At 38.5% G+C, this 20,052-nt stretch overlaps 1 protein-coding gene across 1 annotated transcript in view; it reads left to right on the top strand.

Moving 5' to 3' along the window:
* Gas8 (Growth arrest specific protein 8) overlaps positions 1-20,052 on the top strand; it is a 175,231-nt gene that overhangs the window by 118,608 nt on the left and 36,571 nt on the right. Inside the window, exons 6-7 of the mRNA XM_067142334.2 lie at positions 4,896-5,063; positions 5,144-5,230. Of these exons, the coding sequence (XP_066998435.2) occupies positions 4,896-5,063; positions 5,144-5,230 (255 nt within the window). The remainder of the gene's footprint in view (positions 1-4,895; positions 5,064-5,143; positions 5,231-20,052) is intronic.

Raw genomic sequence — 20,052 nt, 5'->3', positions numbered from 1 at the left:
TAATGTGTGTTTTAACATAAGATAGTAAGAACGATCTTGCGAGTTGGCCGTGTGGTCAGGGGCACGCGGCTGTGAGCTTGCATCCGGGAGATAGTGGGTTGGAATCCCACTGTCGGCAGCCCTGAAGATGGGTTTCCGTGGTTTCCCATTTTCACACCAGGCAAATGGCTGTACCTTAATTAAGGCCATGGCTGCTTCCTTCCAACTCCTAGGCCTTTCCTATCCCGTCGTCGCCATAAGACCTATCTGTGTCGGTGCAACGTAAAGCAACTAGCAAAAAAAAAAAAAAGTAGTAAGAATGTGTCCTTGTTAATGATACAATATGCCTAAACACATATAGCTGACGATGTCTACAAAGTCGATGAAACATGCTCTACAGTATTTAATTTGCTTGAAGCAAATAAACAGTATCGATCAGGTGGAATTGTTGTGTTTTTTAGCCTACTTCTTTTAACAATTATTCTTATGTCGATCTGATTTCAACATGCTAATGGGTTTGCTAAATCAGTCGTGAGCTCTCTGTATAATGAATATACTGCATTTTTAAATGCATCTTATCTCTCTTAAGCCAATTTGATAAATTCTTATGAGGCATCATTCACTTCAGTTACTGAAGAACGTAGATATGAGCATATATGAAGGAGAAATGGAATGATATACAAGAGGAGACAAAGGGTACAACAGAAAAGAGGGATAAGGACAAACATGAACACAAGAAATGACAACCGAGTGAGTTACGGGTCATATAACAGTATGCTTCCATCAGTAGCTCTGACGATGGTTTCCCGTTTTCATACCTGGCATATGCTGGGTTTGTACCTTATTTAAGGCCATAGCTGCTACCTTTCCTGTCCTAGCTCTTTCCCATCACAGTGTACGGTATGTACAATAGTGCAACATTAAGCCACTTGTAAAAAAAAAAAACTGGAAACAAAATAAAGGGATGAACTCCACAAATTCATGAATTGCTATGTTCATAGTTCACCCATCTGTTCATCCAACCTAATTTCCTCCATATGTAATATTTTTCAAACCCTTTCTTTGCTGTCTAGCAAATCTTCATTTATTCTTTTACTTTCATCTAGTTCTTTGTTACTAAAAGTAGAGGCAAATAATTTACTGGGTGCATACAAGTCCTTTCAAATTTGTTAACCTTGATGAATCATTAACAAGTACAGTAATACAGAAATCTATGTACATTATAAGCTCCCTGTGTGGATCACTGATAGACTGTCAGCCGCTTGATTCCAAGATCGCAGGTTCAAACCTGGCGAAGGTAATCAGATGTTTGAAGGGCAGAAAAAGGTCTTTTGACACTCCATGTATAAGATATCTAGTGGCATATTCGGTGTTCACCTGACAAGATTAATGAAAAACTCACCCATAGATTGCCTAACAGAGATGTGGTTAACATGTGAGAGGTCGCGCCCGCAGCAGTTTGCCGCACTTTTTAAATATTTGTTAATAATTTCTTTGCTAGCCACTGTAGGGCTTAGGGCGCTTGCTTCATCCCTCCACTCCCTCTCTCCCGCCTGACGTTGATTATCGTCAGTGTATTGCGTGCTGTGTTCCGGAGTAGTTTAAGTTTTCTTTCACTCTCGCATCTGCTGCGGCAAATTGCCTTCATGCGACCCCTCGGGTAGTGCATTCTTACATGACTGCATTTCCAAGAAAGTTTCTTAAGTAAAGTGCTCTAGTTTTATCTTGAATTGTGACCAAATCATTCATTGAAATGTAAAAATGCAAATGTTGAGGCAATTTGCTCACGCGCGACGTCCCACGCTCTTTAAAAACTCACGTAATTTTTTGCAAAAAAATTCATTAATTTTGTATATTGAGAAAATATTTTTACTGGGTACTTATGTTAGTACTAGTTGAAAGGCAGTTAAACAGGGTACATATTTATATTTTTATCAGAGCATTCGCTGTAAAAGGAAAATAGCAGCTCATTAAAATATCAAGCGTGAGCAATTTGCCTTCGTGGGACCTCTCGCTTTCTAAAACAGGCACGACCTTTCGCGTGTTAAATCTGCCATGTGTGAGAATGTTGAAATTGACATGCAGGCAGCCTAACTGGCATCACATAAAATTGCCTGCACATGGCAGCAGAAACCGTATGATTAATGTTATTTCTTACTAGCTGTAGTACAATCATATAGCATGTGCAAAGTTATCTAACTCCCCAGCTACTTTCCGCCAATACTCAGACGTGCTGATTTACTTGGAACGCAGCAGTAATCCCATCTATCGACGATGAGTGGCAGTAGAAGAGTCAAATCACATCACAACAATGGTCAGTGCAATGTTATTGTTGATCAGTCTTATGAGCTTTTGATATTGTAGGCATTCACATTCATTTTCTTCTGACTACAATGTAAAGGGAGTCCTTCCTTCTTTCATGACTCCCTCTTGTCTTATTCTTCAAGTGATCGTTCCTTTACGATTATTTTCTCATATTTTGATAACAATATTCACAATTTTCCTTGTTAATATGGACTAATGACCAACTGGTTTTTCACCTTAAGACAATCATAACAAAATCCATCGCCAGATAACACGTTTGAACAATATTTGCCTGTTAGCACTGTTCGGCGTTGATATGGACTAAGCAACAAAAGTCAAATTCTGTTATCATAAGTATTAGTTGGTGCGTAAAACTGTATAAGTCATAAGTGATAGGAAGTTGTATTACCTATAATTTTTGTTATGTAGTACTTTTTGATAGGACCAATAACATAGGTATTTAAAAATTTAATTTTAGGCACCCTCCCCTGAAATACCATTTCATCCAGCGTGAATAAAATTATTTATAGCCTAGACTGTAGTGCCTTATTCCTTGACTTTACATACCGATTTTCATTCAATTATGTTTACCCATTTTCTCGTGGTTCGGTGTTGATATGGACTTAGCAACAAAAATCGAAATTCATAAATATCTTGGTTATAATAGCTAGTATGGTAAAAAAGTATAAGACATAATTGATCCTAAATTTAATTCTATATAACTTAAGTAATGTAGTATTTATCGATAGGACCATTAATAACGTATATATATGAGAATGAAATTTTAGGCCTTCCCTAAAACTACGAGGGTAATCCCAAAAATAAGGTCTCCTATTTTTTTATAAATACAGAACTCTGTTCGTGTGGCTGTTGGTCACAATATTGCAAAGAGTTTTTCCCGTGCTCGCATATAAACATGCGCACGCCGCACTGAGGCACTCGGTCTTGGCTTGGCAGCCATCGAGAATGGAGCTCCCGTTGGATGTCACCGCCAAGTGTGAAGTGCGAACAGTTATTCGGATTTTGAACGCAAAAGGTACTGAACCAATTGAAATCCATCGCCAATTGACGGAAGTGTATGGTGAGTCGTGCATGGATGTAAAAAATGTTCGTAAGTGGTGTAGAGAGCTTGCAGCCGATCGGACTGAAATTCACGATGAACAAAGGAGCGGGAGATCGTCACTTTCCGTTGAGACAGTCGTGAAGGTTGAGCAAATCATGCGTGAAGATCGGTGGATCACCCTGGATGATCTCTGCACTTTGGTTCATGAGGTTTCCCGAAGCGCTGCTCAGATAATTTTAACGGAAAAGTTGAAATTCCGGAAGGTGTGCGCAAGATGGCTGCCACACATGCTGACTGAAGACCACATGCGGCAACGAGTTGATTCTTCTCGCTCATTTCTTCAACGCTTTGCAGCCGAACAGGACAACTTTTTGGACTCAATTATCATGGGTGGTGAAACCTGGGCGTTCCACTTTACACCTGAGATCAAGCAACAATCACACCAGTGGCGGCATCCCTCTTCACCTAAGCCGCGGAAATTCAAGCTAACACAGTCTGCCGGTAAAGTCATGACAGCTGTGTTTTGGGATCGAAAAGGGATATTGTTGGTCGACTTTATGCCCGCTGGGACCACAATTAACGCTGACAGGTACTGTGAGACCCTGAAAAAACTCAGACGGGCAATTCAGAATCGGAGAAGAGGAACGTTAAGCAAGGGCATAAACATACTCCATGACAACGTTCGTCTGCACATCGCCCGGCAAGCCGTTCCTCTCCTGCAACAGTTTTAGTGGAACATCATTACCCACCTACCCTATAGTCCCGACTTGGCGCCCAGTGGCTATCACTTGTTCCCTAAGTTGAAAGAACATTTGGCTGGAAAGCGATTCAGCACCGACGATGAGGTGAAAGATGAGGTTCACAACTTCCTGAACAGCATGGCGGCGAGCTGGTATGACATGGGCATACAAAAACTGTCACAGCGTCTACAAAAATACATCGACCGAAATGGTGATTATGTAGAAAAATAGCTAAATGTTCAAGCTGTAAAATGATGTAAACCATTTTAGAAATAAACAGGTCTATGTATTTATAAAATAATAGGAGACCTTAGTTTTGGGATTACCTTTGTACCATTTCACTCAGCATGAACAAGTTATTTATAGCCTGGATTGTAGTGCCTTATTTCCTGACTTTACATACCAATTTTTATTATATTATCTTCTACCATTTTCTCGTGATGTGTGTACATACATACAGACAGACAGAGATGATGGAAAATTAAGAAGTGCATTTCCTTGTTACTGTTGACACGACCGATATAGCAATCCCATTTTTTAAAATTCTGAGCAATGTAGAAACAAAACTCTAATTTTATATATAGATGAACTGTTTATTATAATAGGCACTGGGTCTTAGTGGGATAAGGAAAAGGGTGCGGCAAAAAATATACAACACAGAAATGCAGGACAAACATAGGAAAGGTACTATACTCCACTGTGTTTTGTGGAACATTCAAGTTTGATCATGTGACAGAGCTTGTGCCAGTTGTAACTGCATACTTGGGGATCTGTGTTATTTGTAGTAATGTGTATCTGTCTCTTTTTAGGAGCAAACTGTTGTTCTGAAGAAGAAAGAAGAGGACTTGGAGAGATACATACGACAAATAGAGGAAGATAATAAAGTCTTAGTGGAACCGTTAAATGATGCGAAAGCTGAAGTTGCTGAACTGAATCGCAAAATGAAAAACTATCAGAAAGATAAAATGTCCTTGACAGTGAGTGATATAATTTTATAATATAGGCCTATTATCATACCGATTTGATTCTACTTTACTAACTTTGATTTTTATTTCAGAATACAAAAATTCGATTGGGATGTGTCCAAAAGGAATTAGACAATGTAAAATGGGAGAATGAAGTTTTGGAAAACAGACTAATTCAGGTAATTTTTCATCTTTATATGCTCTTTTCAACTTCATGAAAACTCGGGCAAACTTAAAATTACCGAGCAAGTTGGCCATCCTGTTTGGTTCATGTACTTGTGAGCTTGCATTCAGGAGATGGTGGGTAGAACAGTTCTGAAAATTGTTTTCTGTGCCCATTTCATAACTAATATTTTAATGTCGAACCGCAATCGACAGAGGAGTGCAAAAGGTTAACAATCAATCAAATGGCTTGGTTAAACTCTTTAGGAAACACAACATACACGTATCCTTTAGGACCGATAATAATAATAATAATAATAATAATAATAATAATAATAATAATAATAATAATAATAATAATAATAATAATAATAATAATAATAATAAAATTTTGTTCAGTTCGAATAGCGTAAACACCAGTAGCATTTTCGGTAAGTCGGGAGTATATAAATTGTCTTGCCAAGACTGCGAAAAAAAGTACATAGGACAGTCGGGGAGGAGTGTGTCGGTACGGTATAAAGAGCATGTGAATGCACGAAGACATTCTAGATACTCTGCTATGTGCGAACACATGCACGAAAATAATCATCACTTCACTAATATTGAACGAGACATGGTTCTATTACAACCGCTAAACAAAGGTAAAAGAATGAATACCCTTGAAAAGTTAGAAATTTACATGTTACAAAAATTTGATAATGAAAATAGCCTTAATGAGCACATGGCAGAGGATAACCAGTTGTTTAAATTGGTGACGCAATACATGAGATAAAAAGAGAAGGAAGAAAAGCGCGTAAGAAGGGAAGTATGATGTTAGCACACAGGGGCAGTACTCTCCCCTCCTCTGTCCATTTACCGCGCCTCCCACTGCAACTCCGCAATCAGTTGCCGAACAACCTCAGCTGCTTTCATATATCCTTAATAGTTATATGTCAGCCTCACGTACTTCTTGTATCAATATATTGGTAACTTTTAATAACTTTACGCGTTGTATTCTCATTTTGTTTGTTATAGTCTTCCGATTACAGTTTCTATTTTACTTCTCCCTCTTACAGATTATTTTAAGCTCACGTCACCTGGCTGCATATCACGCCCATTATCGGATGGTTTCGGCATGATAATAAGTTTTTGCACTATTCTTTTATTCTCAACTCCAATTGAATTTTACAAGAAATTATAGGATCTTCAATTACACAGTGATCTAACGCCGCAACAAGAATATAGTGCTCAATATTTTAATGCATACAGACTCTATTCCATTGTGTTTTATCCTATTCGACTAGATGGAATTTAATTCCATGCATCCACACTTTGATTTTAATAATGTTAAATTGTATAGGCAATAGTTTTGGATTGCTTAATGGCGGCCCCCCTTTTTATTAGGTCTTTTTGTGTACAGGAATTTTAATTTTAATTTGACTAGCTGATGAAGGGAATGTATATAGATTCCTGAAACATGTACTAGACTTTATGTAAATAAATATAAATAATTAATATTTAGTATTGACTAGGCGGATCATCCACCTACATATTTGTTGTGATCAAGTCAATATGGATCAAATACCGGCCACTATGGTCAAGATTATTAATAGAGACAGGCAATATAGAGTTTTCAGCAGTTTCGTAATAAGTTTCCTTTCATTACTAATTGTGACTTCTCCACATGTAAAACAAATCAATCTGGGGAAGTAATACACATCTGTGTTTCTTCATTGTTTAAGCATGAAAACACAGAAAAACTTGAGAAATCAAAACTTTGTATTCCACAGCTAGATTTTTTAAAATAATGAAGCCATACTTTTCAGTGTCGACTTAGTTAAATGTAACAAAAACTTTTCAGTCTGTCAAACACACTGCAATTCCAATATAAATTATAACACTATAAACATATCTGTAAAAATACACACTATTATACAAAGAATGACATCTTTCATTCTACAAAAACATCCTCAGATTCTATCAAATCACTTAAAACATGCTTAAATAGGTATAGTATTGTTTACGTAGCATAAACTTGTCAATGATAGAGAGTTTAGTGATAATATGAACCAGTAATGACAAAGAATTAATTTACAAGTATTAATATAATGAAAAACTTCTGTACTTATCTGGACTGCCGATGTTAAGCCCGTTGTCACAAAACACTATTTCAGGACTGTGTTCATGGAGAGGCAAATGGAAAGTTTTGGGTATAACACACTGCTCACGCAGTGGGGAGGGGAAGCATGGGAGGGGCCGCGTAGAGCGTTGTTTATTTCTCCTATTGAATGTTAAAATCTAGTATACTGTACCATGGAGAGGGGAGGGGGAAGTAGGGCGGAGCGAATGGAGCGCTGTGGAACCTTCTGTCAAGACTGGAGAGGGGGTGAGAAGGTTATTAACCTACTTCATGTTATAATATACTTTTATGTAATATGGATATATGCAAGTTAATGATTTTAGGTGAATAAAGTAAGGAATTGAAATTATGATAAAAGCTAATGTAATGAGTAAGTGTTGTCCAGATGTTATGTAAGTAGAGCAAAGAGGGGGAGAATTTTTAAATGTGTATGGTCATTTTGGGCTGGCTACATTAGCATTTTTTGCAATGTAAATTTCGATTGCTCCCTTTATATTCAAAGATTTACTTTTATTTCCGATGTGTAAAATTTTTAGATCTGTGTTGATGTCTGTGATATGGTGTTGTATATGTCGTATATGTGCTCCTGAGGGCTGAATGTCGATTATATCTGATCGCGTTTTTGTGTTCTTTGTATCTTGTGTAGAAATTACGTTTCGTTTGACATATATATGTGGCATTGCAGTTGGGTTCTTGGCACTTGAGTTTATATATCCCTGACTTTGAGAAAGGGTCTTTTTTGTTTAGGTTGCACTTGCTGATGTGTCTCTGATGTTTGTTGTTCCTTCGAAAGGCTACTTTCAAACCTTGTTTCTTGAAAATATTAGCTACCGTACTTCGTATGTGTTCTTGTTAACATAGTTGAGAACCACGTATTTTTCTTTGTCATGTGTGGTGGTTTCCTGGCGATTTTTCTTATGTTTATTTAATAGTTTATCTACTGTGCCTGGAGGGTGGTGGTTTTCTTTTGCGATTTGTATAATGGTTTGTATCTCTTCATCGGATCCGTTGCGCTCATTGGTATGGAAATAGCTCTGTGTATCATTGTATTCAGTCCTGCTATTTTGTGTGTGTATGGGTGGTTTGACTCGTCATTAGTGTGCGACGTCTGAGTGGACTTTCTGTATACTTTGTGAGATAGGTTGTCATTATTCCTGTTGATTGTGATGTCTAAATAGTTTATTTTCTTGTTAGTTTCTGGCTCCATTGTGAACCAGCTGGACTTGTGTAAAGAATTTAGTGTGTTTAATAACTGGTGTGCATTAGTGATGTCATTATCATATATGCATATGGTGCCATCTACGTATCTGCTCTAGTGTAAGATTCCTTTTGAATGCTGGCCCACCGAGCTCGATAGCTGTAGTTGCTTAAGTGCGGCCAGTATCCAGTAATCGGGAGATAGTGGGTTCGAGCCCCACTGTCGGCAGCCCTGAAGATGGTTTTCCGTGGTTTCCCATTTTCACACCAGGCAAATGCCAGGGCTGTACCTTAATTAAGGCTACGGCCGCTTCCTTCCAATTCCTAGGCCTTTCCTATCCCATCATCGCCATATGACATATCTGTGTAGGTGCGACGTAATGCAAAAAAAAAAAAGCTGGCCCATTAAGAGGATGTTTTCGAAGTTAATAAATTACATATTTGTTATTATACCTGAGACCTGTGCAGAATCTCATTAGGGAATGTTTACTGTATAATGTGGAATGTTGGTGTAGAATATTTTGTTTGTAAATCTTTTTTAAAGAGTGTTTACTGTATAGAGAAACCGAAGTAATAGATGGTATTAGTGATCACGAAGCTGTTTTTGTCGTAGTTAAAAATAAATGTGAAAGAAGGGAAGGTATTAAAATTAGGACTATTAGGCAGTACCATATGGCTGATAAAACAGGCATGAGGGAGTTTTTAACACTTTCAACACTATGCCCATACGGGATACAGGTGCGCTGCTTTCCTGCTTCTGGACGGCGCCCGTATCTGATACGGGCATGATTTTCTCGTGTGTTTATATCCAGCTGCATGTATCACAAACGGTTCCCGTCCCTTGGTTGGAGGTAATAGTTTATCTAGTGACCGCTAGAATGCAGCAGTTATCGGGAATTTCGAACTGAAACGACAAACAGGGTACTTTCTCCTTGCCGTGACCTCTACTGAAGCACTCGGTGTGCCGTTTGCTGCGCGCGCCAAATCTGTCACAGTGTCAGCTGTGTTACTGTGTAAACATGTCTTCACGTCGGCTCAATGATAGTGATGTTTTGGATATTTTATCGGGAGAATCGGGTTCAGTGATGGATGAAAGTGATGACGACTTTGCTTACAAACTGGATAACGTATCAAGCGATAGTTCAGGTAGGATTTTTATTTATTACGTCACTCTGGAACGTAAGTGTTTAGCTGTATTATTTTACTCCGAATACAAACGATAGAAATACTTCGCCTACAGAAATTTGGGTTTATTTTTTTCATTTAGACGAAGAGACGCAGGCTGATGATTCACCTGTGTCGGGAACATCTGCTAGATCATCTGAACCTGATGATGAATGGTCAGAAACAGATGACCAACCACAGCTACCTGTCTTCCAGTCGGCATCTGGTTCTACTGTTGTGAATGGTTTCATTCTATATAAAGAGATCTCAAAATCAAAGATATCTCTTGTGGATTACATGAGAGTGATCAGTTCGCAGTTAGCAGCTATAGGAGGAGGAGACATCTCAAGGCTGTTGACAGGACTTTTGCTCGCCATTTTCCAGAAAAGTTTCCTCCAACGAACAATAAAGTGAATGCTACTCGTTATTGCAAGGTATGCTCAGACAGGGGCACGAAGGAAAGTGGTAAGCGCGTCAGAAAAGAGACTAGATGGTGGTGCAAGGAGTGCAAAGTAGGACTGTGTATAGTCTAATGTTTTCAGGACTACCATACGAAAACAAAATATTCCTAAGTAGGTAAATATTTTATTCCACTGCATTTGTGTTTATTTGTGGCCTAAGTAGTCGTGTTAGATGATTATTTTTTATTGTTTGAGCAAGCTTATAGGTATAACCGATATGTAAAAAAAAAAATTCCGTACTATTTTTTTCATGTTTTTCATAAGACTAGTATAATTAAATTACTTCAGATATTCTCTTGTTGATAAACATCTTCATTTTGGATGGTTGACACCTTCATACAGTACAAAAATCAGGCATGTAATATGTTTCGCTGTTCCATAATGTGTTAAAAATGAGTAAAAAGACCCAGTTCACAGCCAGGATCCATGTTAAAATATGGTAGTGTTGAAAGTGTTAAAAAGTAACTATGATCGCTGGAAAATGGTAAATAAAAATGTAAACAGATTCTGGGATGGATTTAAAGCAATTGTTGAGGAATGTGAAAATAGGTTTGTACCTTTAAAGGTGATAAGGAATGGTAAAGATCCACTATATTATAACAGAGAAGTAAAGAGACTAAGAAGGAGGTGCAGGTTGGAACGAAATAGTTAGAAATGGTTATGGAAGTAAGGAGAAATTGAAGGAACTTACTAGGAAATTGAATCTAGCAAAGAAGTCAGCTAAGGATAACATGATGGCAAGCATAATTGGTGGTCATACAAATTTTAGTGAATAATGGAAGGGTATGTATTGGTACTTTAAGGCAGAAACAGGTTCCAAGAAGGACATTCCAGGAATCATTAATGAATGAGGGGAGTGTGTATGCGAGGATCTTCAAAAGGCAGAAGTATTCAGTCAGCAGTATGTAAGGATTGTTGGTTGCAAGAATAATGTCCAGATAGAGGAGGAGACTAATACTAAAGAAGTATTAAAATTTACCTATAATAACAATGACATTTACAGTAAGATACAAAAGTTGAAAATTAGAAAAGCCGCTGGAATTGAAAAGATTTCTGGGGATATACTAAAGGTAATGGGATATAGTACCATATCTGAAATACTTATTTGATTATTGTTTGGTTGAAGGAGCTATACCAGATGAATGGAGAGTTGCTATAGTAGCCCCTGTGTTTAAAGGTAAGGGTGATGGACATAAAGCTGAAAATTACAGGCAAGTCAGTTTGACATGTATTGCATGTAAGCTTTGGGAAAGCATTCTTTCTGATTATATTAGACCTGTTTGCAAAATTAATAACTGGTTTGACAGAAGGCAGTTTGGGTTTAGGAAAGGTTATTCCACTGAAGCTCAGCTTGTAGGATTTCAGCAAGATATAGCAGATATCCTGGATTCAGGAGGCCAAATGGATTGTATTGCGATTGACCTATCTAAGGCATTTGATAGGGTAGATCATGGAAGACTACTGGCAAAAATGAGTGCTATTGGACTAGAAAAAAGAGTGACTGGATGGGTGGCTATATTTCTAGAAAATAGAACTCAGAGAATTAGAGTAGGTGAAGCTTTATCTGACCCTGTAATAATTAAGAGGGGAATTCCTCAAGGCAGTATTATTGGACCTTTATGTTTTCTTATATATATATCAATGATATGTGTAAAGAAGTGGAATCAGAGATAAGGCTGTTTTCAGATGATGTTATTTTGTACAGAGTAATAAATAAGTTACAAGATTGTGAGCGGCTGCAGGGTGACCTCGATAGTGTTGTGAGATGGACGGTGGGCAATGGTATGATGATTAACAGGGTTAAAAGTCAGGTTGTGAGTTTCACAAATAGGAAAAGTCCTCTCAGTTTTAATTACTGTGTTGATGGGGTGAAAGTTCCTTTTGGGGATCATTGTAAGTACCTAGGTGTTAATATAAGAAAAGACCTTCATTGCGGTAATCACATAAATATGATTGTTAATAAAGGGTACAGATCTCTGCACATGGTTATGAGGGTATTTAGGGGTTGTAGTAAGGATGTAAAAGAGAGGGCATATAAGTCTCTGGGAAAACTCCAACTAGAGTATGGTTCCAGTGTATGGGACCCTCACCAGGATTACTTCATTCAAGAACTGGAAAAAATCCAAAGAAAAGCAGCTCGATTGTTCTGGGTGATTTCCAACAAAAGAGCAGTGTTACAAAAATGTTGCAAAGTTTGTGCTGGGAAGACTTGGGAGAAAGGAGACGAGCTGCTCCACTAAGTGGTAAGTTCCGAGCTGTCAGTGGAGAGATGGCATGGAAGGACATCAATAGACAAATAAGTTTGAGTGGTGTCTTTAAAAGTGGGAAAGATCACAATATGAAGATAAAGTTGGAATTCAAGAGGACAAATTGGTGCAAATATTTGTTTGTAGGAAGGGGAGTTAGGGATTGGAATAACTTCAAGGGATGTGTTCAATAATTTTCCAATTTGTTTGCAATCATTTAAGAAAAGGCTAGAAAAACAGCAGATCTGCCACCTGGGTGACTGCCCTTTGATTGATGATGTGGAATGGGGTGGTAGAATATTTTATTCGTATTCCATTTAGCTACCTAACCTGTATGGTGTAAAAGATTATTGTAGTTTATTTTAATTGTATTCCCCTTATCTACTGAAGTAACCACTAGATTGTTCTGTGATATTTGGTAGAACTTTTGAAACAGGGGGTGATGGCCGCTATCAATTCTAGAAGTATGTCCTTAATAATTCTGGAAGATGGTAAGTTCGCGATTAGTGTCTGTCTATTTTCTCGAACATAGTGAAAAAATCGTGACTGGATAAAGGGTTATGATTGGTGGATCTGGGTGGCGATAGGCAAGCTCCTGTGCTCTGATTGGGCACTCGGTAATCACACCAAGGCCAGACTTCCCTTTTTAAGTGAACGAGTTAGGATTTCGTGGTTGTTCGTTCTCTCGTCAGTCCAGCGATTAGACGCACGTCGGCGAATCCTCACTCCCGAGATGGGCTACCTTGGGGCAAGCACTGTCGATTTCAATTCCACTTTAATTCACTTTTGATGTTTGCTTGTATTTCCACATAGGAGTTTGCCCTACTTGCCCAGACTCGCCACTCAATTTCTCATATGTCTTAGAAAGCACGTTAACTTTCATTTAATATTGTATTTTATATCTGGTGTTTCCTCTTACCCTCAGTATTGTATTGTAGAACTTTGATTATGCTAAGATATCTCTAGTTAACCTCTTGAAGTAATAGCAAAGCACTTGGCAAGGTACATCTAATTTGCCTTTTGGAAATGGTGTAACTAGATTGTTTTGGATAGATGAATTTTGTTCAGAATTTACCTTGTAATTTTCATTTTGGAAATAATATCTTGAATCAAAGGTCACCGTTGATTTTTCTGGAAACCCGCAACCTTCGTATCTCTATGGCCCTGGTAGGTTTGCCCAGACCCGTTCCATGTTCCTTATGATAGTCATCACGTTGTCCAACCTGATATTTATTTGAGCATATTGGCGTAGTCCACCTGATGTTAATGGTGTGTTAAGGTATTAAAATGCTGTGTAATCCGATTTGTTTTCCTCTTTTCTAAACTTTGTATTGAGTAACTGCTAGAAACCGGTTACAATACCTGGTAATGGTGAGCCCATGGCTAAACCTTCTTTTTGACAATAGATTTTGTCATTGAATACGAAGCAATTTTGGTGTAGTGTTGTTCTGAGAAGGATAGTAATTTCTTTGGTTTTTTGTAGAGAAGTGTTTTCTTTAAGAAGATTTTCGATAATTTTGTTGGATTCATCTATTGGTATATTGTTGTAAATGTTAGTGATGTTAAAGGATATCATATGTGTGCTCTCTGTTATTTTAAGTTTATTTAGTTCTTTAATTAGTTCTAGGCTGTTTTTAATTGATCTGTCTTCTTTAAGTGAAATTTTCTCTTTTAGAATTAGGTTGAGTTGTTTGCTTAAATTGTAACTTGGCGCATCTTTAAAATTTACTATTGGTCTAATGGGATACGATTATTTGTGTATTTTGGGGAGGACATTCAGTGTGAGTTTGGGATTTTTGATGGTGAAGCTTTCTTTCTCTTGTTTTGTGAAAATGAAGACTATTTCCCTGATATCTTGTTTTATTTCGTTTTGAAATTTATTGTAGGGTTGCGTTGTAGTTCTTGAATACCGTTGTTGTTGAAAAGTTCTATCGTTTTTTTCTATGTACTCATCTTTCTTCATTATGACTGTTGTGTTACCTTTATCCGCTTTCATGATGATAAGGTTGTCGTTTTTACTTTTGTTCTTAACTGTTTTTAATGCTGAGTATTGAGTGGCACAATTCGGTTGTTTGGTGGACTTTTTTTGTGCGATTATTTTTAGGGCGTTGTTGGTGGCTAGGTTTTTATTATTTCTCTTTGTGGAGAGGGTATTTTGTCGCAAGCAATTTCTTCATCGGTGATGAGCTGTTTTATGTTGTTTTCGTTATGACGTTCCTGGCAATTGAATTTGAGTCCTTTCTCTGGCAGATTTATTTCATTCTTTCAAAAGGTAGTGTCTGATCTGTTAATTAATCTAGCGAGATTGTTGTGGTTATTGTTTTCTGGATTTTTCTGTTTAATCATTAGGTATTTTGTTGTCAATATATAATTTCGTGTGGCTATTACTAGCCGAGTGCAGCCCTTGTAAGGCAGACCCTCCGATGAGGGTGGGCGGCATCTGCCATGTGTAGGTAACTGCGTGTTACTGTGGTGGAGGATAGTGTTATGTGTGGTGTGTGAGTTGTAGGGATGTTGGGGACAGCACAAACATCCAGCCCCCGGGCCATTGGAATTAACTAATGAAGGTTAAAATCCCAGACCCGGGACCCTCTGAACCGAAGGCCAGTACGCTGACCATTCAGCCAACGAGTCAGACTTTATTGTCAATGACTTTCTGTCTACGGATTGCTTTTTTAAAATGTAATCCTGTAAAAAGTTGGAGTAAGATGTCCATTGTGTGTGGTGCCAGAAGTTGCTTAGGTTTAAATGGATGCATAGAATTTGTTTGTTGATTTCCTGTTTCTTCATGTATGCAAATATAATTTTGTTTCTGGTCCATAATAATTGTGATTGAGATGTTGATATTTTAGCCGAAGTTGTTGTGAGTTTAGCTTTTATTTTTAGGTATTTAGGAATGTGCTTTAATTCTAGACACCAGGCGAGTTGGCTGTGCAGTTAGGGGCGCTGTGTGCTTGCATCCGGGAGATAGTGGGTTCGAATCCCACTGTCGGCAGCCCCGAAGATGGTTTTCCGTGGTTTCCCATTTTCACACCAGGCAAATACTGGGGCTGTACCTTAATTAAGGCCACGGCCGCTTCCTTCCCATTCCTAGGCCTTTCCTATCCCATTGTTGCCATAAGACCTATCTGTGTCGATGCGACGTAAATCAAATAGCGAAAACAAAAATCTAGACATTTCTTATTAAATGTAATTGATTTGTCACTGTTCATGATTTTGATTTTAAGTGATTTGAGTTATTTTTCTTCGTAAATTGCCTGACTGGCCAAATAATTTGTTAAGAATGAAGCCATACTTTTCGGTGTCGACTTAGTTAAATGTAACAAAAACTTTTCAGTCTGTCAAACACACTGCAATTACAATATAAATTGTACATTTTACAGCTAGATTTTACGACAACGCTTTAAACCAGTCCTCTACAAACATTTTATGTCATGCCTCCCTTCTGGTGCATAATGTGCCTCCTACTCTTCCTTTCTTCCTCTCACTGTCCACTAGACTGCACAAAAATATGGCTCACGAGAACTTCTGTTAATAATAAATTTTTTTAATTTAAAATTTTTTTTATAAGTTGCTTTACGTCACACCGACACAGACAGGTCTTATGGCGACAATGGGTCAGGAAGGGGTAGGAGTGGAAAGGAAGCGGCCGTGGCCTTAATTAAGATACAGCCCCACTAATTGTCTGGTGTGAAAATAGGAAACCATGGCTGCCGACAGTGGGGTTCGAACCCACTATCTCCCGAATACTGGATACTGGCCGCACTTAAGCGACTGCAGCTGTTGAGCTTGGTATTATTATTATTATTATTCTTTGTTCGTATCGGCCTATTAAAGACCACGTTATTTCAGCTGTCTTCTCTGGGTTTTGATCTTTGCCCAGTGCTCCTTCATTCGTTGCCGGTCTTGCTCTTTTCTTTCCTCCATCCACGTCTTTCCCGTCTTCAACTTTGGCCTTTCTTGAAAACCCTGGTGGTTATTTAGTTTCCTCCTGAGTGGCTTGCGTTCTGCTATATCTTCATCAGTGATCCCCTTCTCCTGTAGGTCCCTTTCCACCTCCTTGAACCAAGTTGGCTGGGTCTTCTTATCTTTAAAATAGGTAAAGATCTGGTTTGATAATCGTGTGGGTTTCACTCGTAGCAAGTGGCCATGAAATGCAATTCTCCTTCTCCGCATCACATCAGAGATCTTCTGGACATGAGTATACAGCTCATAGTTATGACGACGTCTATATTCTTCTTTGTCTTTTATTGGGCCAAGAATTTTCCTTCAGTATCCAGTAATCGGGAGATAGTGGGTTCGAACCCCACTGTCGGCAGTCCTGAAGATGGTTTTCCGTGGTTTCCCATTTTCTCGCCAGGCAAATGCTGGGGCTGTACCTTAATTAAGGCCACGGCCGCTTCCTTCCCATTCCTAGGCTTTCCTATCCCATAGTCGCCATATGACATATCTGTGTTGGTGCGACGCAAAAAAAAAAAAATTCCTTAAGATCTTTCTCTCTTTAATTTCCAATTTTTCTATCAGGCCTTTCTTGTTCATAGCAAGTCATTCCGCTACATACAAAGCCTCGGGTCTTACGACAGTGCAATAAATTCTGAGTTTTACATTCGAGGATATGGACTTTGTAAACGTCTTTGGTCAGTTGATAAGCCATTTCCATTTTATTCATGCGTGACGCGAAAGCTTCTTTTTCAGAGATATTTGGTTCTATCCACTCACCAAGATATTTAAACTTATCTGTCCGTTTTATTGCCCCCTGGTTTACTTTTGGCTCTCTTGGTGCTAGCTTGATGTTAGTAATGAATTGCATTTTCTCCAAAAATATCTGGAGGCCTGCTTTTTCTGCCTGTGTCTTAAGGTTATTAATTTGCTTTATAGCCATGTCTAAAGAATCAGAGAAAATTGCTAAGCAATCAATTGAAATTTTCATGTTCTTGTAACCCAGTCTCACACCATTTCGGAGACTATCATTTTTAATTTCTTTGCGCCACTCACGGATGACTTTTTTAAGGACGCAATTGAAGAGCAGGGTTGAGAGCCCATCTCCCTGCCAAACTCCTGTCTTTATCTTGAATGAGTCTGAAATTTCTCCTCTGAACTTAACTCTGGAGGTTGTGTTAGGATCTGTTCGATGATTGCCCTGGTTTTGTTATCCAAGTCATATTCTTTTAGGACTTGAATAAGCGTAATTCTATCAATAGAGTCATAGGCCTTCTTCAGTTCAATGAAGGTCACAACAAATTTCTTGTTCCTTAGTTTCAGATATGAGAGGATAGATTTCAGATTCATAATTTGCTCGGCACATGAGCGCTCTTTCCTGAACCCTGCTTGGTACTCCCCCAGTTGTGGATCTAGTTGTTGTTCTGCCCTAATCTGCAGAGCTTTTGAGAGAATTTTGTAAGGTACCAATAGAAGGGAAATACCATGTTAGGCTAATTGTTAACATCCATTTTGTCCCCTTTCTTATGCAGTGGGTGAATCAAGGCAGAAGTCCAGTCATGTGGAAGTTTCTCAGTTTCCCAAATCTTTTTGAAATAATAATAATAATAATAATAATAATAATAATAATAATAATAATAATAATAATAATAATAATAATAATATATTATTATTATTATATGGGAGTGGGACTCCGTTACTCCCATAGGTCCAAGGCTTGCTTGAAATGTTCTGAGCTCGGTAAATTCATGAAGCAGGATGCTACCCTACTTACACATAGTCGAAGTGAGGATCTCTCCTCTAACGGGTTATGGACCACCAGTGAATTGTATAGTCCTAGCTGCCTGATCACAAGGAGGGCCATGACTCAGAATATGTCTGAGATGCCCACTCCCATTCCATATTATTATATATATATAATATATTATTACTATTATTATTATTATTATTATTATTATTATTATTATTATTATTATTATTATTATTATTATTATTATTTCATGGTGTGGGTTTATGTAGTCACATCCTAGTTCGTGAACCATGGGCAATGGCTGAGTGGCCTAGTAAGTGGTCCTGAGAGTCGGGATACCAGTTGCTATGGAATGGGAGTGGGCATCTCAGACATATTCTGAGTCATGGCCCTCCTTGTGATCAGGCGGCTAGGACTATACAATTCACTGGTGGTCCATAACCCGTTAGAGGAGAGATCCTCACTTCGACTATGTGTAAGTAGGGTAGCATCCTGCTTCATGAATTTACCGAGCTCAGAACATTTCAAGCAAGCCTTGGACCTATGGGAGTAACGGAGTCCCACTCCCATTTAACAGGCGAGGGACTCCTTGAAAACAACTTGGCAAACGAAATGGAATTCGATGGGGAGCTATCAATATTAATGGGGCTTATGGAAGAAAGAGAGTAGAACTGGCTGAGTCAGCAAAGAGGATGCATCTGGATGTGCTAGGAGTAAGTGATATTCGGGTAAGGGGAGATAACGAGGAAGAGATGGGAGATTATAAAGTGTACTTGACGGGTGTTTTAGGGCTGTTTATCAAGAATACCATTGCACGCAACATAGTTTCTGTTAGGCACATAAGTGAGCGAATGATGTGGGTAGATTTGGCAGTTGGAGGAATGAGGACGAGAATTGTCTCCGTTCATTCACCATGTGAGGGTGCAAATTAGGACGAAGTTGACAAGTTTTATGAAGCAATGAGTGACATTGTGGTCAGGGTCAACAGGAAGGATAGAATAGTGCTAATGGGCGATTGCAATGCGAGATTTGGGAATAGAACTGAAGGATACGACAGGGTGATTGGTAAATGTGGGGAAGATATGGAAGCTAATGGGAATGGGAAGCATTTGCTGGACTTCTGTGCTAGTATGTGTTTGGCAGTTATGAATGCATTCTTCAAGTATAAGGCTATTCACTGCTACACATGGGAGGCTAGGGGTACCAGATCCATAATAGTGTATATCTTAACCGACTTCAAATTCAGGAAATCTGTTAGGAATGTACGAGTTTCCCGGGGATTTTTCGATGATACATACCACTGTCTGATCTGTAGTGAACTAAGTATCTCTAGGCCTAGGGTAGAGAAAGTGAAATCTGTCTGCAAACGAATAAGGTTAGAAAATCCCCAGGACGAGGAAATTAGACAGAAGTACATGGATATGATTAGTGAGAAGTTTCGAACAGTAGACAGTAAGCAGGTTCAGGATATAGAAAGTGAATGGGTGGCATACAGGGATGCTGTAGTAGAAACAGCCAGGGAATGCCTAGGAACAACTGTGTATAAAGATGGGAAAAGGCGAACATCTTGGTGGAATGATGAAGTGAGAGCAGCTTGTAAACGTAAAAAGAAGGCTTATCAGAAATGGCTCCAAACAAGGGCTGAGGCAGAGAGGGATTTGTACGTAGATGAAAGAAACAGAGCAAAACAAATAGTTGTTAAATCCATAAAGATGTCGTGGGAAGATTTTGGTAATAACCGGGAAAGGCTAGGTCAAGCAGCAGGGGAACCTTTCTGGACAGTAATGAAGAATCTTAGGAAGGGAGGGAAAATGGAAATGAACAGTGTTTTGAGTAATTCAGATGAACTCATAATAGATCCCAGGGAATCACTGGAGAGGTGGAGGGAATATTTTGAACATCTTCTCAATGTAAAAGGAAATCATCCTGGTTTTGTTGCAAACAGCGAAGCTCATGGAGAGTA

The sequence above is a fragment of the Anabrus simplex genome, chromosome 2 (assembly GCF_040414725.1).
Source record: "Anabrus simplex isolate iqAnaSimp1 chromosome 2, ASM4041472v1, whole genome shotgun sequence".
Lineage (NCBI taxonomy): Eukaryota > Metazoa > Arthropoda > Insecta > Orthoptera > Tettigoniidae > Anabrus > Anabrus simplex.
Note: the sequence above shows the minus strand (reverse complement) of the source record. Positions and strands in the feature narration are given on the sequence as shown.